Raw genomic sequence first — 25,693 nt, 5'->3', positions numbered from 1 at the left:
ATTTTAACTCTGAGCACTGAAAAGAACACCATCTTTTAAAGAGACCACACAATGCTTTCCTCCATTTTACAATTTTACCATTTTTACACATTAACTTTGCAACAGTAGTACACTGCCAAAAGTGTGATTTAACCTTTTCCTTTGGTTCGGCCAATATGTAGGAGCCTTCTAAGATATGATCCCTCCTCATTGTCATGCAATAAGTGACTCCTTGATCAATATTGTGACACTATTACCTCATCCACCCCTGTATGTCTCACCTGAAGATTCTAGACTCTGGAATATTGAACTGCCGGACCTGCCTCTTCCTTAGCTATGTGTTTCTGTGTTCGATATGATTATATTCCCTTGGGGTTAATCACCACCCTTAACTCATTTGCCTTACTTGCAATATTCCCTGCATTAAAATAAATGCCATCCAAACTTTCTGAGCTCCCTTGTGTGTAACTTGACAGGAAGCACTCTGCCTGTCAGACCGACTTGGCATTTCTTTTGCAGTTGTCTGTTCATCACCAGCAATTTTATCTCCACTGCATATCCCATTTCTGAGTCAAATTAGTATCCCAGACAGCTAGAGATACATGCACGGACGCGTACACACCTCAGTCTAATTTGATTACTTCAACCTGCAGCATTTTGTTCCATAACAGCACTCATTTAGTTTGTTGTGATTGTTTTTATTAACCTTTTCTACTTGCATCCAGTGCATCTTCGCCTGTTTTGCTGGATCTCCTCCTGTCATTCAACCATTTCCACAACTTGGCTGCTCGTTGACCCTCCTGAATCCTTCTCATAAGCAGAAGTGGCCGAAAGAGTAGCTTTAAGCTGCAGAGGGAAGATCACTCCACAATTATGTTAGTTGGGTCATATGACCCCATATCAGACCTGGCATGAAACAATGTTAAAACAAAACCTTTGATGCTAAACATGATTACTCAATAACTAACCAGTGGTTAGTTCCTCCTCATGATTATCTCTAAATCCCTTCACGTTTCAGGAAAGCAGCCACACAATATAAAGTTGGTCTTTTGAGTAAGTGTTCTCCTCATATCCACATGAATTGCATCTGCTCAAATGCCTGAAGTGCTGAATGTTTCTGAAAATTTGATTGTCGTCGTCTTCCATTATCTGGCTCATTTCCTGTTTTAGTAGAATCGTCAAGTCTGGAAATTTTTTGACTACTTTTTGTTATTTATTTCAAAAGCAAAACCTCCATAGAACTTCCACAGAGTTGCTTGTGCTGAAAGCATCTTTTCCAGTCTCAACCACTTACATTTCTAGTGTTTCTTAAAATATTGTTTTAGTAAGTGTGCTTTACATAGCTGCATTATTCCTTCATGTCTCATTTGTCAATCCTAACCGTAACATTTAATTATTTGTGAAGGCCAAACATCATCAACATGTTTTTGTCTCATGCTTTACACTATTTAATGAAATATGTGCAAGTTCACAGAATTATGGCTTTGTACAAAAATCACAAATTTATCTCCTAAACATTGGCAAACATTTCTTGGATCTTTTGTAGCAAAATTGGCATTTTTATTCATCATTGGGCCTGACTTCATTTATGTATGAAATGATTTGTTTTGCTTGGCAGATTCATTTGTTTTAGGTGTTTTCCCTTTAGACTGTATGCAGAAATGCAGTGTTTCAGAGAGTTCAGTTACAAATGGGTAATGTACTGTCAAACATGGTAGTTCTTTGTGCACCATTTAATATGAGCAACATGGAAGGGAAAAATAAAACATTGTTTTGTTTACACGTACTCAGGCTCTCCTGCCCTGCCGAACAACATGATGTACTTTGGAAGTTCGCAGGATGACATTGATGAAGTAGAAGAGGATGATGAATGCGAAGATGTCAAAACACTTCCAAACAATGCTTCATCTTCATGCCATTCAACACCTAGGAAAGGAAAACCACAGGGTAAACAAGTCCTCAATGGTCATGGTAGGTTAATTTAATAACTATTGAAACTAGTAACTGAGGGCTACATGTCAACCTTGATAGAAGGTCTGCTGCATTGCTATGCGCATTTAATGGAGCCAAGCAAACCATCAAAGTTTATCTTTTTAAATTTAGTTTTATTGCCAAAAGAATCTCCCAGCTGTCAAGAGATTATAAAATACATTAGTGTGAAAAGCTGAAATACCAAGTATTCATTTTTCAGAGCTGCATAATATAGAGTACACTTGTACTGAATAAATATCCGTTAATGGATGAAAGAATATAGTGACAGGTGATGTAGAACTTCCTTGTTCGTCTTCTTGCATGTAAATACCTAGTCAGAGTCGACTTAGAGTATTGATTTAGAATTTTACGCAGTCAGTGATTCAACCATGCTAATTTGATCCTTGTATAAAATTAATTTCTGTTTAATTTTCTTTTGTCCTTGATCAGCTTCCTTTTTTTTCATTGCCCTCAAATATGTATTAGTTGCACTGTTTGCTTTTCTTGAGCAAGAGGGAAGAGGCTGTGGTATACTCTCCCCTAAGGAATGTTGTTGAACCATAGTAATGTCCATGGTCAATGTTTTATATTATCCTACAGTGTATGTATGATAATTGTTTATAGTCAAAAGGTGTACTGGAAAAGCATGACCAGTCAAGCAGCATTTGAGGAGCAGGAGAGTTGACGTTTCGAGCAAAAGTTCTTCCTGAAGAATGTGGGAGGTCCAAGGGAGCTGAGAGAAAAATGAACATTGGGTGGTGCTGCGGGAAAGGTAGCTGGGGATGCAATAGGTAGATGAAGGTGGGGGTGACGGTGATCGGTCAGAGCGAAGGGTGGAGCGGATATGTGGGAAAGAAGATGGATAGGTAGGACAGTTCAAGAGATTGGTGCTGAGTTGGAGGGTTGGATCTGGGATAAGGTGGGGGAGGGGAGATGAGAAATCTGGAGAAATCAACATTGATCCCAACTGATTGGAGGATCTCAAGGCGGATGATGAGGCATTCTTCCTGCAGGTGTCAGGTGACTACAATCTGGCGGTAGAGGAGGCCCAGGACTTGCATGTTCTTGGCAGAGTGGAAGAGGGAATTGAAGTGGTCAGCCACAGGAAGTTGGGGTTGTTTAGTGTGTGAATCCCCTAGATTTTCTCTGAAATGTTCTGCAAGTTGGCATCCTATCTAATCAACATGTGTGGAGGTGCAGCAAAGTCTCTGCCGCATCTCGAAAGATCCTTTGGGGCCTTGCTTGGAGGTGTAGGGGGAGGTGTGGGTGTAGGTTTTACATGTCATGGTGGCAAGGGATGGTTTGGTGGGGTCATGCACCTAACAAGGGACTCGCGGAGGGAATGGTCTCTGTGCAGTGCATATGGGGATGGAAGTATATCTCTGGTGTTGCGGTCTGTTTGTAGGTGGCGGAAATGGCATAGGATGTTGTGTTGTATTTGGAAGGTGAGGGCTGGGGGTTCTGTCCCTGTTGCAATAGGTGGGGTGGGGTTCAAGGGCAGAGATGCAAGAAGTGGAGGAGATGTCCTGGAAGGGATCGTTTCCCGCGTGAGAGGGGAAATTGCGGTCCTTGAAGGAGGAGGACATCTGGGATGTTCTGTGGTAGAATTGGTCATCCTGGGGAAGCACAGGCAGCAAAGCTGGAAGAGTTGGGAGTAAGGGATAGTGTTTTTACAGGAGGTAGGATGGGAGGAGGTGTAGTCCAGGTAGCTATGGGAGTTTGTGGGTTTAAAGTAAATGTTCGTGTTGAGTCGGTTGCCAGAAATGGAGATGGAGAGGTCCGGGAAGAGGGCGGATCCTCCAACCAAAACTGGGTGGCAGGATGAAATGTGAGGAGGATGTTATGAGAATACAGGGTGACTTGGACAGGCTAGGTGAGTGGACGGATGCATGGCAGATGCAGTTTAATGTGGATAACTGTTTGGTTATCCACTTTGGTGGCAAGAACAGGAAGGCAGATTACTGTCTAAATTGAGTCAAGTTGGGCAAAGGGGAAGTACAGTGAGATCTAGGTGTTCTTGTACATCAGTCAATGAAAGCAAGCATGCAGGTACAGCAGGCAGTGAAGAAAGCTAAAGGCACGCTGGCCTTCATAACAAGAGGAATTGAGTATAGGAGCAAAGAGGTCCTTCTGCAGCTGTACAGGGCCCTGGTGAGTAGTGTGTGCAGTTTTGGTCTCCAAATTTGAGAAAGGACATTCTGGCTATTGAAGGAATGCAGCTTATGTTCGCGAGGTCAATTCCCGGAGTGGCAGGATTGGAAGATTGGAGTGACTGGGCTTGTATACACTTGAGCTTAGAAGGATGAGAGGTATGAATGCGACGTATAAGATTATTATAGGATTGGGCACTCTGGAGGCAGGAAGCATGTTTCCGCTGATGGGTGAGTCCAGAACCAGAGAGCATAGTTTAAAAATAAGGGTTAGGCCATTTAGAACAGAGTTAAGGAGAAACGTTTTCACCCAGAGTGGTGGATATATGGAATGCTCTGCTCCAGAAGTGGAGGTCAAGTCTCTGGATACTTTCAAGAAAGAGATGGATAAAGCTGTTAATGATAGTGGAATCAAGGGTTATGAGGATAAGGCAAGAACAGGATACTGATTGTGGATGATCAGCCATGATCATAATGAATGGTGGTGCTGGCTCGATGGGTTGAATGGCCTACTCATGAATCTATTGTCTATTAATCACAGGGGTTCAATGTTGATTTCACCAGTTTCCTCATCTACCCTCCCTCACCTTATCCCAGATCAAACCCTCCAACTTGGCACCACCCTCTTGGACTTCCTACCTATCTGTCACCTTTCCCACCTATCTGTTCCACCCTCCACTCCGACCTATCACCATCATCCCACCTTCATCTATCTATCGCATTCCCATACTATCTTTCCCCAGCCCTTCCGCCCTCTCATTGATCTCTCAGTCCCACTGGGCCTCCCCCACATTCCTGATGAAAAGCTTATGCTCAAAATGTCGACTTTCCTGCTCCTTGGATGCTGCCTGACCTGTGCTTTTCCAGCACCACACTTCTTGGCTCTGATCTCTAGCATCTGCAGTGGTCAGTTTCTCCAATAATTGTTTATAGCTAGGCAATAGCATTTGTTAAAACATGTTTCTTTATTGTATAAGAACTAACCTGTTCAGTAGATAACCGTGATTTTTGACTTGTTTTTATTTGAATATCTACTACTTAATCCTCTCCCTTATTCCTCCTCCACTTCTAACTTGCCAGAGAACTGCAGAGTACCCAGCTTCCTTTTCAGACTCACTATTAACTTGACCTTAGGCTCAGTGTTCTAGAGATGTTGGTAATCAATCTACTACCAAGAATGATGCCATGATATTTTGTTGATAGGCCATGGGGGTGAATGATCAGCCATAAAGTTAGACATGAAGTTATTCACTGAATCTCAAGTAGTTCAAATGGAAGATTGATATTACACCCTTGGTGGTGTTTCTTCAAAGTTTTCCTTGTTCCCTGGAAGTCTAGTTCAGAAAATAATCTTCAAGGGCAATGTATTTCTGTTCAAGAATTGCCTCATACACATAGTAGATATCTATGTTCATGTCAGCAGGATATTTAGCTCGGATATTGAGTCCTTGAGCAACTTCATGTACTATTACTTATTGAGCTTCCTGAAAACATCGTCCTCAAAGAATTAGATTAGATAACTTAGTGTGGAAACAGGCCCTTCGGCCCAACTAGTCCACACCGACCCTCTGAAGAGCAACCCACTCAGACCCATTCCCCTACATTTTACCTTCACCTAACACTACGGGCAATTTAGCATGACCTGCACATTTTTGGACTGTGGGAGGAAACCGGAGCACCCGGAGGAAACCCACGCAGACACGGGGAGAACGTGCAAACTCCACACAGACAGTGCCCATGGTGGGAATTGAACCCAGGTCTCTGGTGCTGTGAGGCTGCTGTGCTAACCACCGTGCCGCGAACTTCACCAGCTGACAGTTTTTGGAGCACTCGCACTGACACTACATGAAAAAAGAGCACTTGTCTGAAATTGTTTGCGAACATACGATCAACGAGGAAGAGTAGATGGCTCAACCCTTCAAGCCTGCTCTGTTAACCAGTACGATTGTGGCTGATCTGATTTAACCTCTAGTCTGCATTGCTGCATATTCCAAGTAATCTTTCATTCTCTTGATAATGAAGAATCTCTCCATCTTGGCCTTAAAGATATTAAAAATTCTTCATCCACAGCCTTTAAAGGAAGGGAGTTCCAAGGATGCTCAAACCTCTGAGAGAAAAATGTTTTCTCATCCCTTGTTTCTTGCTGAAATTATGACTGGTTATCCAAGTCAGGCCATCACTTACATACTAAATTTCTACAATGAGCAACAAAAACAAAAATTGCGGGAAAAGCTCAGCAAACCTGACCGCATTTGTTAAGAGAAAACAGTTAACGTTTCAGGTCAGGTGACCTTTCCTCAGAACAATGAGCAATTCATTTCTGGAAGTGTTAGACTGCCTCAACTGAAGCCTTTGAATTGATTGTTAATGTGAAAATTCAACTATACTACTTCCTCAGCTGTGTGAAAGAACTCCATAAGTTCAATACCAAGTAAAACAAAACGTTGACATACATCCACTAGATTAAAAGTCCATCTGCTACAAACACTTACATACTGTGACTACAATATGTACAATCTACCCAATGTACTTGTGCGGCATTTCACCTAGATGACTTCAGTAATACTTCCCACATCCATGAACTTCACCACTTTGAAGGAAAAGTAAGCAAGCATCATGATCGCTAAGTCAAATGCTAAAATTCAGTGCTTTGTCTTCACTGCATGAATTATAATTATTCAAGGAGCTATGTCTCTACTTTCTCAAGGCCAATTAAAAGCAAGGAATAAATAGTATCTTGGTAACTGGAGCCACGTTCTGACAGCAGATGTAAAAATAAAAGTGGTTGTTTTGCATCATCAAACCTACAGATGGAGAGAAGTAAGGACTTTGATTAATTTGGTTTCCAGTTATGAAAGTGTCCACTCTTAACAAAGGCAAACTTGCTGGATCCTGACATTGCGCAGTAGGTGTAAGAAGTACTGTCACTGTCTTCAATTGATACACAGCTGTATTTTTTTTGTCTCTGATCATGCATGTTTTTGTGTTGTGATGTTTTAGACTTAGTTTAATTCTGAAAATTAAAAAACAAGCTTCATAATAATTCATTTTTTCACTGAAACCAAAGATTTGAAAAGAAGAAATTAGCTGATCGTGTAGAGTTTGCATTTACTGTCTGGATATACTATATCCAATGGAGCCTAACTTACAAATACAAGATTTTTACTGTACAGGTCAAACAGGCATTAGAGAGGCAGCAAGTTGTAATAATTGCCTCTGACACTGGGTAAATGTCATGTCAGTATGGTTTCAATCCATTGGGCAAGTTTTAAATTTAATTGTTGGCTGTGAAGATTTGAAATGTAGCTAACAACAATGCCATTTAAGAAGAGGGGTGGAGGCAGCAAAAATTGAGAAGAACAGTTTGGATATTTAATCGGTAGGAAGTAAATAGTATAATTTAGTTACATTTAGATTAGATTACTTACAGTGTGGAAACGGGTCCTCCGGCCCAACAAGTCCACACCGACCCGCCGAAGCGCAACCCACCCATTCCCCGACATTTACCTAACACTACGGGCAATTTAGCTTGGCCAATTCACCTGACCTGCACATCTTTGGACTGTGGGAGGAAACCGCAGCACCCGGAGGAAACCCATACAGACACAGGAAGAATGTGCAAACTCCACACAGTCAGTTACCTGAATCGGGAATTGAACCCGGGTCTCTGGTGCTGTGAGCCAGCAGTGCTAACCACTGTGCCACTGTGCCGCCCCAAAAACAACTATTCTTATGATTTGATTCCCAACAGCGTGGAAACAGGTCCCTCGGTCCAACAAGTCCACACTGGCCCTCTGAAGAGCAACCCACCCAGACCCATTCCCCTACATTCATATCTTTAGATTGTGGGAGGAAACCAAAGGAAACCCACGTATACAAACTCCACACCGACAGTCCCCCAAGGCTGGAATTGAACCTGGGACCCTTGTGCTGTGAGGCAGCAGTGCTAACCACTGAGCCACCATGCTGTTGGTAAATCTTCAAATCTTCAAACTGTTGTAGATTGCAAGGGATTCTGGAAGATCAAAATAAATACATCCTATAACTCTACAGCTAAAATCCTTTCAAAATCTAAGTATGTATATCACTTAGTCCAGGGTTTTGTTAGCTCTTTGCCTAATTACGTTCTCCAGTGCTATTTCTTTTGTTATAAACATTTTAAACACACAAAACATTTGAAAAGTTATTGGCCTTCCACTCACTGGCTGAAGGGATCAACTGACACAATTTCAAGTTTTAAGACTTACACTGTAACAATCAATTAAAGTAAACATTGGCTAAACATTTTTTCTCAGGTAATATAAACTTTAAAAGACAGGAAAGAACTCCCCCCCCCCCTTCTAACTTTCAAAGCACTCGTACTATGATTGTACATTACACCGCATTGTCCTAATAACAAACAGCCCAGTTATAACTAGCTTCCAGCAGGTTCGGGTTTTCTCATCTCACTGAATAATAACTTAGAGTGAAATTAAAGTATAAATTTCTGGAGAAACTAAGCAGCATTTGAGAGAAGCAGAGTTCAATATGACTTTATTGGAATTAACCTGGAATGTCTCCAGGTGTTGTCTTTTAGATTTTGTAGCATTTCTAAATTCAGCAGTGCAACCTGTGTCTCTGATTCTACTTCTTGTCTGGCATGAGTCTCCCAGATTCCTGAAATGGCAGTATGTTGCACCTCTTTGACCAGAGACTTTCTCTCTCTCCTGCAGCACTCTTTGGTAGCTCGCAGGGGAAGTTGCAGTTTTTTGTTTGACAACCACATCAGATGCTGTCCTTTTCCTCTCTTATTCCTGGCTCCTTTTTCTTTGTCTTCTGTATGGAATTCTAATTCAAGTTGTTTAATTTGCAACTGAATCCCTGCCAATGTGATCTATTTTATCAGTATTCATGTTTTTTTCTTCAGATTCCAATGCTGAGCCAAAACCTCAACAATTTCCTGCCCGCATTCTTCAAGCCATTTCTAGTTTGCCTGCTGTGGTCTTCCAATTAACCTTTGTAATTGTTGGAACCACTGATAGGCAGATACCATCTTTTGAGAAGCACTTCGGTATTTGACATAGCTATTTAACATTTGCAACAAATTTAGCAAAAGTCATTCTGAAGTCGTCATCTTTTAAACTTCAGCAAATCCAATGTGCCCTCCTCTGCCTGTTGTTTTGAAATCTTGCAGAAGCCTCCCTAAATACAATTTTATTAAATCTTTTAATTCGTAGGACTTTATTCTTCTGATTTCTTTAAATTCCTCTTCTGAACATGACTAAAACAGTGTATCCTTGGTAACATTCAAACAAATCTCCACTGTACTCTCCTCAGGCTTTGTCATTTTCAATAAAACCATAATCAAAACAACAGAAGGAGGTCGTTCAGCCCATCAAGTCTGTCACGTGGAGATCATGAATAATATGTTAATCTGATAATCCACAATTCCATTTTCCTTCCTTCCTTCTCATGACTAATCATTTCTTAATCATTCCTTAATGATTAAAAGTCTTCCTTTCAGCCTTGAATATACTTAATGATCCAGCCTCAACATTCCTCTGTAGTAAAGAATCCCCCAAATTCACAACCTTCAGAAGAAATTCCTCCTCATCCTGTCTTAAATATGTGACCCCTTATTCTGAGATTGTGCCACCTGTTCCTAGACACTCCCACAAGAGGCAGTATGGTTAAAACGCATTTCCCAGAATTGGCCACGGTACTCCGTTGTATGGGTGTCAGTGGCAAAGCAAACATTTCTTGCCTATCCAGATTTCTCTTGAGAAGTGACGGTGAGTTGCCTTTTTACTGCTGCAATTCATCTGGAATAGTTCTGCTTAGTACTTCTGGAAGAAAGTTCTTGGATTTTAACAAATGCCTATTTTGTCCCAAATCAGAATAGTGTGTGGTTTGCAGGTTCCTAGATATCTGTTGTAATGGTTCTATGAGGTATTCATGAGGTATGAGGCTTTGGGTGATTTCCTTAACGGAGCTTTGCTGAATGTTGCAGTGCATCTCATCAGTAATTGAGGCTGATGATGGAGGGAATGAATGTTTTAATGCGGTGATAGAGTACAAATCTAGTGAGCTGTTTTGTCCTTGGATGGTTTCCTGAGCGTGGCTGTGGAAAGCGTTGGAGGCTGTTCTTTGACTATGACTCTTGTGCCTGGACTCCCTAATCATCAGAAACCTAATTCCTGCATTTGCCATATCTAGTCATGTTAGAATTTGAGGTTTCTATAAGGTGGCTTCCCCCTCCCCCCAGTTCTTGTAAACTTCAGTGAATATATACTAGACTAATCCAGTCTCTTTTTTCATTTGTCAGACCTACCTTTCCAGGAGTCAATCTGGTAAACCTTCATTGCACTCCCTTCATAAACTAGAACATCCATCCTTAGATTAGGAGACCAAGACTACCTGTGATACTCCAGGGCCCTGTACAATTGAAGTAAGACATCCGTGCTTCAGCATTAAATCCTCTCACTATGAAGACTTACATTACTCTGTGACTGGTTTACAAGAACACCTAGGTCTCATTGCACCTCTCCCTTTGCCAATCTATCCGCTTTCCCATTTTTGCTACCAACGTGGATAACCTCACTTTTATCAACATTATACTTTTCCAATCACTCACCTTTTCCAAATCAGTTGCATCCTCCTCTCCGTTCTCCTTGCCACCTAGCTTTATGTCATCTGCAAACTTTGAGATATGACATTTAGTTCCCTTATCTAAATCATTAATGCAAATTGTGAATAGTTGGAGTCCAAGCACAGATCCTTTTGGTACTTGACTAGTCCCTGGCTGCCACTGAAAAAATGACCAACTTAAAATTAAATCAGGATTTGTGTATGTAATGCTGAGAACCACAGCAGAAGGCCAAGAAGCATCAGTTAATTGGCAGTAATGGCTAAGGGGGCTGTAAATATTTCTATTGTCTTTGGAATTGTATGTTGGGCTCTTCTTTCAAGATAGGGAAATTTGCAGGACATCCTGCTTCAGATAATTATTTAAATGTCCTTAAAATAATTGTATGTGTAGAGTGTAATGTATGTGGGCGGCACGGTGGCACAGTGGGCGGCACGGTGGCACAGTGGTTAGCACTGCTGCCTCACAGCGCCTGTAGACCCGGGTTCAATTCCCGACTCAGGCGACTGACTGTGTGGAGTTTGCACGTTCTCCCCGTGTCTGCGTGGGTTTCCTCCGGGTGCTCCGGTTTCCTCCCACAGTCCAAAGATGTGCGGGTCAGGTGAATTGGCCAAGCTAAATTGCCCGTAGTGTTAGGTAAGGGGTAAATGTAGGGGTATGGGTGGGTTGCGCTTCGGCGGGTCGGTGTGGACTTGTTGGGCCGAAGGGCCTGTTTCCACACTGTAAGTCTAATCTAATCTTAAAAAAAAAATTTATTCTGTTGGTTTCTTGACACGGCTCTGTCTATACGTTGCTGCTTCCTTTAATGTAACATGTATGTAAATCCTGTGTTCCTTTACCATCTAATTTTTAACTAAACCTGGTGTGGTATTTTAACAAACTCATTTTGGAAATCCATTTGTACAAGGGGAGTCACAAGTAGATAGTATAGTGAAGCGGACGTTTGATATGCTTGCCTTTATTGGCCAGAACATTGAGTATAGGAGGTGGGAGGTCATGTTGCGGCTGTATAGGACATTGATTAAGCCACTTTTGGAATATTGTGTGCAACTCTGGTCTCTCTCCTATAGGAAGGATGTTGTGAAACTTGAAAGGATTCAGAAAAGATTTACAAGGATGTTGCAAGGATTAGAGGATTTGAGCTACAGGGAGAGGCTGAATAGGCTGGGGCTGTTTTCCCTGGAGCATCGGAGACTGAGGGGTGACATTATTGAGAGAGGTTTATAAAATCAGGGGCATGGATAGGGTAAATAGACAAGGTCTTTTCCGTGGGTGGGGTAGTCCACAACAGGAGGTTTAGGGTGAGAGGGGAAAGATTTGAAAGGGACCTGAGGGGTACCTTTTTCATGAAAAGGTTGATGTGTATATGGATTGAGCTGCTAGAGGGAGTGGTGCAGGCTTGTACAATTACAACACTTAAAAAGGAATCTGGATTGATATATGACTAGGAAGGGTTTAGAGGGATAAGGGCATGTGCTGGCAAATGCGATTAGATTAATTTAGGACATCTGATCAGCATGGGTGAGTTGGACCAAAGTGTCTGTTTGTGTGCTATTTACCTCTACGACTCTGTCACACCACTCAATCCTCCATTCTGCATCAAGGAACTCAATTCAAGTTTGTCAGCCTTGGATTTGCTTTTAGCACATTGACTTATTTTTTAGCCCATAGTTTTCCATAGTTTTTTTTTCTGGATTGTTATCCAGATCATTGTGCTGACTTGCATTGAGGTTTTATCTTTTTTTTTGAGTAAGAGCTCCGCATTTTGCAATCTTCTCATTGATTGGCTATGTAGTATTCAGTGTGGGGTCATCTAAAGTGCAATTGCACAAAAAGGAGCATTGAGACCACTATCTGAACCAAGGACAGTATAATGAAAGTGTATTGCAAAATCCAGCTTTTTAATTTTCCCTTTGACAATCTCTTCTAACAAGAGCACAACTTTTGTATCTGTTAACAGAAGTATGCATTAGTTGTTTGTATGTTAACAAAAATAAAATACTGAAGTTGCTGGCAATCAGAAATAACACAAAAAGGGAAAATCTCATCAGGGCAGATTAGTATCTGTGGAGGGAAAAGGTGATTGACCTGAAACATTAATTCTGTTTCCTTGTTTAGATGCTGGTTCAAGACAGGTAACTTTAATGTTATCCCATCCTTGGTTTTTGCATTCACATAAATTGTATTCTGTCCTTTTTATCGCTTCGCATGATCGATATTTGTTATCCCCCAGCATTAATTTACCTTTAGAACATATTTGAAAGTGCTTTAGAGGGAGGAGAAAGAAATTAAATAAAGGGACAGATGGTAAACCATTTTGAGCAGATGTCAGAGAACTTGGAAGAATTGTCAACTGAATGGAGGACTGTAAAGAACTCCAGAAGGACATAGACAGGTTGGTGGAATTGGTAGATGGGTTTTAGTGCAGAGATGTGTGAAGTGATGTATCTTGGTTGCAAGAAAGGACTAGAGTTCTAAGAAGGACCTGGGAGCAAATATTGCCACTTTTGGTGCCACATCATAGCAAGAACATGTATTCTTTTGAGTGTGTAGAATTGGTTTGTAAGAATGGTTCCAGTGACCTTGGGTTCTGAAGATAGATTGAAAAAGTTGTTATTGTTCTCCTTGGAGTGAAGTAAGTTCAGATAAGGTCTTTTTGAGGTTTTCAAAATCATGAGTGGGTTGAACCGAGTGGATGGGGAGAAGCTGTTCCAACTTCTAAAAGGAACAAAAGGTATAGATTTAAAGTGATTGCAAAAGAAGCAAATCTTTTTCACTGAGTAGCAAGTAGTTAAGCTATGAAATGTACTGCCTAGAAGTGTGATGGCGGCAGATGCAATTGAGATATTGCCCAGTATTTAGATTAGAGAATGTGCAAGGGCATAGGAAAAAGCAGGAGATTGGCATTTTGTAATGATGCTCATTAAATAAGCAGTGTTGACATGATGGTCAAAATTTTGCCCTATAATAATTCTGTGATACTGTGGTATTGGGAGAAATGAGAGAATTTAACCCTTCGTATAAAAGATTGAGCCAGCACTTAAGGCACACTAAGAAATGGGAGTCGTGATTTGGAGATGCCGGTGTTGGACTGGGGTGTACAAAGTTAAAAATCACACAACACCAGATTATAGTCCAACAGGTTTAATTGGAAGCACACTAGCATTCGGAGCGACGCTCCTTCATCAGGTGATTGTGGAGGGCTCGATCGTAACACAGAATTTATAGCAAAAATTTGCAGTGTGATGTAACTGAAATTATACATTGAAAAACTGATTGTCTGTTAACAAATGAAAGGCTTAACAGACAATCAGTTTTTCAATGTATAATTTCAGTTACATCACACTGCAAATTTTTGCTATAAATTCTGTGTTACGATCGAGCCCTCCACAATCACCTGATGAAGGAGCGTCGCTCCGAATGCTAGTGTGCTTCCAATTAAACCTGTTGGACTATAACCTGGTGTTGTGTGATTTTTAACTAAGAAATGGGAGAGGTGAAAGGAGCTGAAGACGTTGAAGGCTATGCTAACAGAATGACACAAAGGGAAATGGCATGTCCAGAAGGTAGGAGTTTGCGAAGCAGCAGGAATGACTGAGGAATTGGTGCCACTCCAAATACTCAACTGGTGAAATTAATTTTAAAATTGAGCTTAAAAAAAAGTATTGTTTTGTTCAGATAGATTGAATCTCCTTTCTGGGCCTGGTGAAGCAATGCTTAATTTAATTTTAAAGACTTTCACTTTTTAAAATGTGAATGATTTGCTTATAGCCTGAGTTCCACGTTTGTATTTTTCCTCAGTTTTGAATGGTTCTAGCAAGCTTATGAGAGAGAAAGAAGCTATCCAGAAACACAAAGAAAAAGAGGTCACGCCAGGGAAGGAGAAGAACAGTGACCAAAAGGTTGAGTGCAAGAAGGAGCTGTGTTCAACAGGGACTGCTGCTAATTCTTCACAAATGCGCAGCTCAACAAAAGGCTCTGCTGCTAATGGCTCAGCTGTTATGAAACCATCTCAGGAGCACCGAACACCACAGGTACAAAATGACAGCTTAACATTTAACTGAAGTATTAAGTGTCCTTTTACAGAAGGCTGATATTTTGAAACAGTTGAAATGGATAGGCAGTTCTGTTGATTTTAAAAAAGAAGTGGCAACTTTTATTTGCCTAATGTTAATTCCATTGTTTTTGGTTACATGAATACCCTGTTTGTTTTGGGCAGAAATAGCCTGAGAGTTCCAGGATGTTTGCTCAGTTGCTATGGACAGTTGCATTTGACATCAATCCTAAAGGATCAACAGTATAAACACGAGATGTTCATGACGTTATACTGGCTACAGGGTATAACCATCATTTTATGGAGCGTACCTACTAAAAGTGGTGGGGATTGTACTTAAACCTGTCCATGTTCTTGAGATGCCTTAAACAGCAACATTTGAATGTATATGTATAACTTCATGTATCGCTGGACACTGGAATGCATCTGGGAAAATTAATAAACAGTGAAATTCACAACTGATCTTGGAAGAACTGTCGGGTGAAGTACACAGCACAGAAGCAGATCAGTGTATTGTTGTTTTAAGTGTGGCCTACAGAAAATCTGCTGTAGTGTGTAGAGTGGTTTCTTTCCTGATTATGTTTTTGGAGATATGTCTCTTGATTAAACTTAAAATATAAGCTGAAACTAGTAATTTAACATGGGGCAGTGTTTGTAGAAGAATAAGATGGTGTTATTTTCTGGGTCTGTAGATTGTGAAGAAGCAAAACTGGCCTTTAGTGGAGTGATATGCGCTTCTTATCAGATGTGGGAGTTTAAAGAGAGTTTAAGGGTTACAGCAGATTATATCTGCCATAAGATTCGCAACCAACACCATTTATCAGATCAAATGGATCGGTTGGAGAAACAGTTAGAAATAATGGAGAATTTGCAACAGCAACAGTGTGAGATGGATGGCAGTTATTGGAAGGGGTGGAAAGTCTCAGATACAGTCACATAGATGGGTTAACTCCAGGAAAGGTAAGAGAGGTAGGCAGCCAGTGCAAGAGTCTTTTGTGGCTATACCCATTTAAACATGTATACTGTTTGGGAAAATGTAGGGGGTGATGTATTCTCAGGGGAACGTGGCATGAACAGCCAAGTTTCTGGTATTGAGACTGGCTCTAATGCAAAGCGGTACGTCGGGTTCCAAAGATCAATTGAGTCAGGGGATTCTCCAGTCCAAGGTACAGACAGATGTTTCCGTGGCCAGCAGCGAAAAGGCAGAATGGTGTGTTGCTTCCCTTGTGCCAGGATCAAGGATGTCTCAGAGAGGGTGCAGAATGTTCTCACGGGGGAGAGGGGCCAGCAACAGGTCATTGTCCACATTGGAACCAACAACATAGAAAGGGAAAAGGTTGAGAGTCTGAAGGAAGACCACAGAGAGTTAGGCAGGAATTTAAAAAGGAGGTCCTCGAGAGTAGTAATATCTGGAATACTCCCAGTTGAACGAGCTAGTGAGGGCAGGAATAGGAGAATAGAGCAGATGAATGCATGGCTGAGGTGCTGGTGTATGGGAGAAGGATTCACATTTTTGGATCATTGGAATCTCTCTTGGGGTAGAAGTGACCTGTACAGGAAGGACAGATTGCACATAAATTGGAAGGGGACTACTATACTGACATGGAAATTTGCTAGAGCTGCTCAGGAAGATTTAAACTAGTAAGGTGGGGGGGTGGAACCCAGGGAGATAGTGAGGAAAGAGGTCAATCTGAGACTGATTGAACAGAAGTTCAACAGTTGAGAACAGAAGTGAGTCAAACAGTATGGGCAGGCAGGGACAAGGTAGGACTAATAAATTAAACTGCATTTATTTCAATGCAAGGGACCGAACAGGGAAGGCAGATGAACTCAGGGCATGGTTAGGAACATGGGACTGGGATATCATAGCAATTACAGAAACATGGCTCAGGGATGGGCAGGACTGGCGGCTTAATGTTCCAAGATACAAATGCTACAGGAAGGATAGAAAGGGAGGCAAGAGAGGAGGGGGAGTGGCCTTTTTGAGAAGGGATAGCATTATAGCTGTGCTGAGGGAGGATATTCCCAGAAATATATCCAGGAAAGTTATTTGGGTGGAACTGAGAATAAGAAACGGATTGTATTATAGACCTCAACATAGTCAGGGGGAAATTGAGAAGCAAACTTGTAAGGAGATCTCAGCCATCTGTAAGAATAATAGGGTGGTTATGGAGGGGATTTTAACTTTCCAGACATAGACTGGGACTACCATAGTGTTGAGGGTCTAGATGGACAGGGATTTGTTAAGTGTGGACAAGAAAAGTTTCAGATTCAGTATGTGGGTATACTTACTAGAGAAGGTGCAAAACTTGACCTACTCTTGGGAAATAAGGCAGGGCATGTGACTGAGGTATCAGTGGGGGAGCACTTGGAGCCAGCAACCATAATTCTGTTAGATTTAAAATAGTGATGGAAGAGGATAAACCAGATATAAAAGTTGAAGTTCTAAATTGGAGAAAGGCCAATTTTGACGGTATATTAAGCAAGAACTTTTGAAAGCTGATTGGGGGCAAATGTTTACAGGTAAAGGGATGGCTGGAACATGGGGTGCCTTCAGAAATGAGATAATGAGAATCCAGAGAAGGTATATTCCTGTCAGGGTGAAAGGAAAGGCTGGTAGGTATAGGGAATGCTTGATGACTAAAGAAATTGAGGGTTTGGTTGAGAAAAAGAAGGAAGCATATGTAAAGTATAGACAGGATAGATCGAGTGAATCCTTAGAGTATAAAGGCAGTAGGAGTATACTTAAGAGGGAAATCAGGAGGGCAAAAAGGGGGCATGAGATAGCTTTAGCAAATAGAATTAAGGAGAATCAAAAAAGATTTTAAATACATTAATGAAAAAAGGGTAACTACGGAGAGAATAGGGCCCCTCAAAGATCAGCAAGGCGGCCTTTGTGTTGAGCTGCAGAAACTGGGGGAGATACGAAACGAGTATTTTGTATCAGTGTTTTCTGTGGAAAAGGATATGGAAGATGTAGACTGTAGGGAAATAGATGATGACACCTTGCAAAATGTCCATATTACAGAGGAGGAAGTGCTGGATGCCTTGAAACGCATAAAGGAGGATAAATCCCCAGAACCTGATCATGTGTACCCTATAACTCTGTGAAAAGCTAGAGAAGTGACTGCTGGGCCTCTTGCTGAGATATTTGTATCATCGATAGTCACAGGTGAGGTGCTGATAGACTGGAGGTTGGCTAACGTGGTGCCACTGTTTAAGAAGGGTTGGTAAGGCCAAGCCAGGGAACTATAGACCAGTGAGTGTGACCTTGGTGGTGGGCAAGTTGTTGGAGAGAATTCTGAAGGACAGGAGGTACATGTATTTGGAAAGGCAAAGACTGATTAGAGATAGTCAACATGGCTTTGTGTGTGGGAAATCATGTCTCACAAACTTAATTGAGTTTTTTGAAGAAGTAACAAAGAGGATTGATGAGGGCAGAGCAGTAGATGTGATCCATATGGACCAGTAAGGCGTTCGACAAGGTTCCCCATGGGAGACTGGTTAGCAAGGTTAGATCTCACGGAATACAGGCTGAACTAGCCATTTGGATACAGAACTGGCTCCAAGATAGAAGGCAGAGGGTGGTGGTGGAGGGTTGTTTTTCAGACTGGAGGCCTGTGAGTAGTGGAGTGCCACAAGGATCGGTGCTGGGCCCTCTACTTTTTGTCATTTACGTAAATGATTTGGATGTGACGTAAAAGGTACAGTTATTAAGTTTACAGATGACACCAAAATTGGAGGTGTAGTGGACGGCGAAGAGGGTTACCTCAGATTACAAGGGATCTTGATCAGATGGGCCAATGGACAGAGAAGTGGCAGATGGAGTTTAATTCAGATAAATGAGAGGTGCTGCAAATCTTAGCAGGACATATGCACTTAATGGTAAGGTCCTAGGGAGTGTTGCTGAACAAAGAGACCTTGGAGTGCAGGTTCATAGTTCCTTGAATGTGGAGTCGAAGGTGGATAGGATAGTGAAGAAGGCGTTTGGTATGCTTTCCTTTATTGGTCAGAGTATTGAGTACAGGAGTTGGGAGGTCATGTTGTGGCTGTACAGGACATTGGCAGGAAACACTGTTCTCTGTAACTGCTCGTGACATGATGTGTGAGATGGAGGAGAAAGTGAGGACTGCAGATGCTGGAGATCAGAGCTGAAAATGTGTTGCTGGAAAAACGCAGCAGGTCAGGCAGCATCCAAAGAGCAGGAGAATTGACATTTCGGGCATGAGCCCTTCTTCAGGAATGGCTTTCCTGAAGAAGGGCTCATGCCCGAAATGTCGATTCTCCTGCTCTTTGGATGCTGCCTGACCTGCTGCGCTTTTCCAGCAACACATTTTTGGATTTGACTTTTATTTTGTTTCCTCCTGATGAGAAAATTGTTGACCTCTTTGGAATATCCGTTAGCTGATGACAACAAGTTAGCTGATGACAACAAAGTTGAGATTGGTAAATTTATTAGGTCAGTCCTGATAAATCATTGCCATTGCCCAACCTTTCGATGATCTTGGAGTTGTTTTTTTTCTGTGCTGTTACAGAGGAACCTTGATTATCCAAGTGAGAGGTGCAAGCATATTTTGTTCAGATAATTGATTATTCTGTTAATCGATTCAATGCCTTTCCTCTGAGGCTTGGATGTTTCTACTAAGCCTGCTCCTGTTTCAGGAGACTAGGCAGCAGCACAGCACGTGTTAGGCCCCCCCCAATCAAACAACGCCCCCCCAATCCCATCCAAACCCAGCCCTCCCCTGCCTGCCTCCCAATCCCGTCCTACCCCAGCCCCCCCCCCCCCCCCCCCCCAAACCCCGTCCAACACCGCCTGCGCCCCCAATCCTGTCCAACACCAACCCCCACCTATCCCCTCTAAATCCTGTCCAAACTTGCCACCCGCCTACCCCCCAATCCTGTCCAACCCCACCCCGCCAATCCCATCCAACCCTGCTCCTTGCCCTGCCCCAATCCTGTCTAACCATCCCGTCTCCTTCGAACCCCATCCAAAACACCCCTGCCTCCCAATCCCCATCTGCCTCTACCACCAACCCCTTCCAATCGCCCCTCCCCAAGGCAGCCGGACTGGTCACCAACAGCAAGACTACTGCTGCCTTTGTGAGGTGAGTCTCCAAATAGCGCACGTATGTCTGCACACAACCTTTTATTACAACCTTTTGGTAAGTTCTCCCTTTGCCCTATACAGGACAATATTGGACAGATTATCTGGGGAAGGGGAGTTTAGGGTAGACAGGGTGGGAGGTCAGTCATTTAGAGATGGTGCCTGCACTTCCATCAGTCCAGGACTGTTCTCGGCAGCACTTTTAATCACTAAACAAAAGACGCGATCAGTGTTGGACACACGTCTTTGATGTAATGTTTCTGTCGGGACCTCAAGATCTCCTTAAGATAATCCAATATTTGGATAATCAAGGTTCCCCTGTACGCATATTGCAGTTGTTAAGTAACAAATATAATTAATTGTATATGACTTCCTTTGACCGTGTAACTTGTTTTTGGATAAGGTCTTTGGCTGTTGCTTATTTACAGTTTGATTTTCATTTCTATTTGTATATCATAGTTATTTTATGCAGCCTGTTTTAAAAATAATCAAATCAGTGCTAGCTCTTAATGCCCTGTGCATATGTTGAAAATTGGAGAACAGCAGTGTTGGTGTAGAAGAGTTTCTTAATCCATTGATTACCTTCAATTTCCTGTTGAAACCTGAATATTCTTGACTGCTTTGGAAAAGTTAATTATTGTCCATGAAAGGACACCATGTTCCACACTTACAAAGCTCACTGTTTAACCTACCTTTAAAGAACTGTTATGTACTTGAGCTTTAAATATATATATTTTCCACAATGTGTTATCGGTTTATATATAGATAATTAATCCTTGGTTTCAGTGTGTCTTTGTTTATTATTTAAACTGGAAGTGTTGCTCTAGCATGAATGTGAGTAGTGTGAAAGTAGTATGTGGGCAGATGTCATTGGCCCAAACGTACTGTGCTCATCTGCCAAATGGTAATGAGGTCCTTCTGGAGCTTGTTTTGTAACTGTATTTAATCCATAATCATAAAGAACATCATTGCTAAATAATGAACTTTATATCACCTAAATTATTATCATACTAATATTTAAGGGTCTAGAAATGAATGGATGAGCATTCATTTCATAAAATGTACCTATTGTAATCATTGCTATTTTTGGATGCAGCATGAAGACTCCAGTTGTGTGGCTGGGAACAACAAATTGTATCACTGTTCCTAAACTGAAATCTATGTAAAATATCAGGGAGATGTCAGTTTATTTTCCACACTGCAACCAGTCAACTGTTAATTTACAATAACTAGGAAAAAATGCTATGAGTACATAAACCTACCAACATCTTAATAAGCAAATGATGTGCAAATGTTTTGAAAACACCTTGATTCTGTAATTCTTTTTATAGCACTTTTGAGTCTACATTCTCTTTAGTGAACGATATTTTATAATATAACGATTCAGACAATAATTTTTCCAAGTTATTCAGTAGTAAGTATGAAAGTATAGTCAGTCTGCATTTTGAATCAAACTTTTCACTCCGTATTACTGACATAGTATAATTGATTCATGCCATGTTTGTAAATTATGGTTAGCTGTATTTTGAAGATGGAACAGTGGAGATTTTTGAAAGTGTTTGGCTCCCCTTCTCCTCTACTACTTTCTTTCTCCTTCCTCAACATTCTTTCAGTTTTTAGAATTGAAGACATTTCAAAGGAACAGTTGTACTCGGATTGCCACAGTGGAGAAATGTAGGCAGAAGATTTTGAATTCTCATTCTCTAATGGATATTTTGTGTTAATGAAAATCTGAAAGTGAAATGTGTTGCAACTGAGTCATGGTAGCTGGTTTTATAACCTTGAACATTACTATCAGAGGCAGATAGTTCATCAGACTTCACATTGGTTATTTATAAATGAGTTGGAGCAGATGTACATTTTCTTCTAAATCTGTAAGTACAACATAAGATCTGAAGGAGAAATTAAGAAGACCATTGGAAGGAAAGATTGAATCCTCTGTCATATGTAGTTTTATAAATGCAGTGAAGTTGTTTATTGGAAGCACTGAGCTTGCCTGATGACTGTGAGTCATCAGGAATAGTTTAATTTTTAAATTAAAGCAAACTCATGAAATGATCTGAAGGTGAAGTTCAGATGATATCACATGTCTGGTAGGCTCCATGGTTTGTCTAAGTTGGGTTGTGTTCTGCCATTCAAAGTTCATGCTTACAACATAGAACATTACAATGCAGTACAGGCCCTTCAACCCTCCATGTTTGCCGAACTGTGAAATCAACCTGAAGCCCATCTGTTCCATTTTCATCCATCTGTTTATCCAATGACCATTTAAGTTGGCAAGTCTACTACTATTGCAGGCAGGGTGTTTGACACCCATACTGCTCTCGGAGTAAAGAAACTACCTCTGACATCTGTTCTATATCTCTGATTCCTCAATTTAAAGCTATGTCGCCTCATGCTCATCATCACCATCTGAGGAAAAAGGCTCTCACTGTCCACCTTATTTAATGCTGTGATTATCTTATGTCTCAATTAAGTCACCTCAACTTTCTCTCTAACAAAAACAGCCTCAAGTCGCTCAGCCTTTCCTCATAACAGCTTCTCTCCATACCAGGGGCATCCTGATAAATCTCCTCTGAACCCTTTCCAGAGCTTCCACATCCTTCCTATAGTGTGGTGACCAGAACTGTATGCATTACTCCAAATGCAGCTGCATCAGAGTTTCATACAGCTGCAACATGACCTTGTGGCTCCAAAACTCAATCCCTCTACCAATAAAAGCTAGCTCACCATATGCCGCCTTAACAACCCTATCAACCTGGGTGGCAACTTTCAGAGATCTATGTACGTGGACATCGAGATCTCTCTGCTCATCCACACTACCAAGAATCTTACTGTTAGCCCAGCACTCTTACTCCTGTTGCTCCTTCCAAAGGGAATCACCTCACACTTTTCCATGTTAAGCTCCATTTGCCACATCTCAGCCCAGTTCTGCAGCTTATCTGTGTCCCTCTGTAATCTATAGCATCCTTCGGCACTATCCACAACTCCACCAACCTAAGTGTCCTCTGCAAATTTATTAACCCATCCTTCTATGCCCTCAACTCGTTTATTTATGAAAATGACAAGCAGCAGTGGCCTACCACTGTAACTGAACTCCAGGATGAACATTTCCCATGTCTTCTTTCAGCCAGTCAATTTCTGATCCAAACCACCAAATCACCTTCAGTCCCATGCCTCTGTATTTTGTAAATAGCCTACCATGGAACCTTATCAAACGCCTTACTGAAATCCATTTACACGACATCCGCCACTTTACCCTCATCTACCTGTTGGGTCACTTTCTCAAAGAACTAAATAAGATTTGTGAGGCACGACCCAACCTTCACAAAACCGTGTTGACTCAGTCTAATCAACTTATTCCTTTTTAGATGATCAGAAATCCTATCTCTTATCTTTTCCAACACTTGGCCCACAACAAGGAAGGCTCAAAGGTCAATAAATTACCAGGGTTGTCTCTCGTCCTCCTCTTGAACAAGGTGGCGACATTTGCTATCCTTCCGTCTCTGGCACGATTCCTGTAGACAATGATGACATAAAGATCAAAGACAAAGTCTCCTACGTCTCCTCCTTGGCTTCCCAGAGAATCCTTGGATAAATTCGATCTGGCCCAGGGGACTTATCTATTTTCACACTTTCCAGAATTGCTAACACTTCCTCCTTGTGAACCTCAATCTCATCTAGTCTAGTAGCCTGTATCTCAACATTCTCATTGACAACATTGTCTTTTTCCAGTGTGAATACTGACGAAAAATATTCATATAGCGCTTCACCTAACTTCTCGGACTCCACTACTCTCCTTGATTAGTCTTAATCTTATTCTAGTCGTTCTTTTATTCCTCATTTAGGGTTTTCCTTGATTCTATCTGCCAACAACTTCTCATGTCCCCTCCTGGCTCTTTTTTTGCTCTCTCTTTAGGTCTTTCCTGGCTAACTTGTAACTCTCAAGTGCCCTAACTGAGCCTTCACATCTCATTCTAACTAAGCCTTATTCCTTCTCTAGGCAAGAAATTCAACTTCTTTAGTGAACCACGGCTCCCTCGGTTGGCCACTTTCTCTCTGCCTGACAGGTACATACTTATCAAAGACACACAGTAGCTGTACCTTGAATAAGCTCCACATTTCAATTGTGCCCATCTCCTGTAGTTTCTTTCCCCATCCTATGCATCCTAAATCTTGCCTATTTGCATTATAATTGCTTTTCCCCCAGCTATAACTCTTGTCCTGTGGTATATAATTATCCTTTTCCATCGCTAAAGTAAACATAAGCGAATTGTGGTCGCTATCGCCAAAGTGCTCACCTACCTCCAAATCTATCACCTGGCTGGGTTCATTACCCAGTACCAAATTCAATGTAGCCTTGCCCCTTGTTGGCCTGTTTACATACTGTGTCAAGAAACCCTCCTGCGCACATTGGACAAAAACTGATCCATCTAAAGTACTCGAACTATAGTATTTCCAGTCAATAATTGGAAAGTTAAAGTCCTTCATAACAGCTGCCCTGTTACTCTCGCTCTTGTCCAGAATCAACTTTGCTATCCTTTCCTCTACAGCTCTGGAAGGCTTGGAGAAATTCCCAGTAGGGTGACCTCTCATTTCCTGTTTCTGACCTCATCCCCTACTACCTCGGTATCCGAGTCATCATCAAATGTCCTTTCTGCCATCGTAATAGTGTCCTTGACTAACAATGCCACATCTCCCCCCTTCTCTGTTCTTACTAAAACATCAAAAATCTAACCTGCAACAGCTATTCCTGTCTCTGCTCTATTCATGTCTCCAAAATGGCCACAACATTGAAGTCCCAGGTACCAAACCATGCTGCAAGTTCACCCCCCTTCTGGATGCTTAATTTGGTATTATTGCAAATTTCCTGATGAGCACAAAGTGGAAAGCTTCAATCAAGTGTCTTTTTCAGCAATGTCAATCATTCTCTTGCTGAATTAGCACTGAATTATAACAGGAATAGATTGTTCTCTAAGTGCACAAGTGCAAGTGGTATATACCAGCATTCAGTAAGATTAACTTTGGCCACAATAAAGAGCGAATTGGTATTTATGATTTCAATGCACTGTGCAATCAATGATACACTTTTGGAGGTTAGCCCTTGTGTTGTATTGCAGAAAACATAGCAGGAAATCTGTGTGTAGCAAATTTCCATAAGCAGCATTTTTGGGATGGGGGCTTACAGGGGGATGGCAGGATGCAGGTGGTGGTAGTAACCAGATAATCACTGCCTGGTGTTGGTAGAGGGATAAATATTGGTCATGATATTAGGGATAGCTTCTCAGTTCTTCTCTTAAAAAGTGCCGCGAGATCCTTTATGCCCAGCCAAGATGACTTATGGCATCTGTGTTTACATGTACAAGAAACATGTATTTGATTGCATGTTTAAAGAAGCATTGATTCCAATTAGAGTGACTTCAGTAAACTTGTGTGAGGAATAGAAGTGTGTCTGTTCAATAATTTTTGCCAGCAAACCCAATGTGCCTTAGTAACCTGCTGGATGAATAGACCATTACTATAACATAAGTTTTTTCATGAAAATGTTTGAAAAGGACTGATGTGTGTTTTTGGATATGCTGTTGTCATGAAGCAAGCAGAGGTACCAAGAAGAGCTTATTCTAACATCTGTAGCAATGTGGTAATGGTTGTTCAGTGAATTGTCTGAACAAAGTTGTGCAGAAGTTCAAATTTCTTCAACAGATATGCTTTAGCTTGTTACTTCACTATCTGGTCTTCTTGGTAGAATGGTGCTGTATTTAACTACAACCTGTTTTGAATGGAACTATGATTTGTATTGATTTGGT

The 25,693-nt window shown here is 41.4% G+C and overlaps 1 protein-coding gene across 2 annotated transcripts in view; it reads left to right on the top strand.

Moving 5' to 3' along the window:
* Nucleotides 1-25,693, top strand: part of LOC132832270 (protein Jumonji-like) — a 447,638-nt gene that overhangs the window by 336,734 nt on the left and 85,211 nt on the right. For both annotated transcript variants that reach the window (XM_060850122.1, XM_060850121.1), the window contains 2 exons: nucleotides 1,771-1,950; nucleotides 14,527-14,759. In XM_060850122.1, the coding sequence (XP_060706105.1) occupies nucleotides 1,771-1,950; nucleotides 14,527-14,759 (413 nt within the window). The remainder of the gene's footprint in view (nucleotides 1-1,770; nucleotides 1,951-14,526; nucleotides 14,760-25,693) is intronic.

Source organism: Hemiscyllium ocellatum, chromosome 34 (assembly GCF_020745735.1).
Source record: "Hemiscyllium ocellatum isolate sHemOce1 chromosome 34, sHemOce1.pat.X.cur, whole genome shotgun sequence".
Lineage (NCBI taxonomy): Eukaryota > Metazoa > Chordata > Chondrichthyes > Orectolobiformes > Hemiscylliidae > Hemiscyllium > Hemiscyllium ocellatum.
The sequence above is the reverse complement of the archived record's forward strand: the minus strand, read 5'-3'. Positions and strand labels throughout refer to the sequence as shown.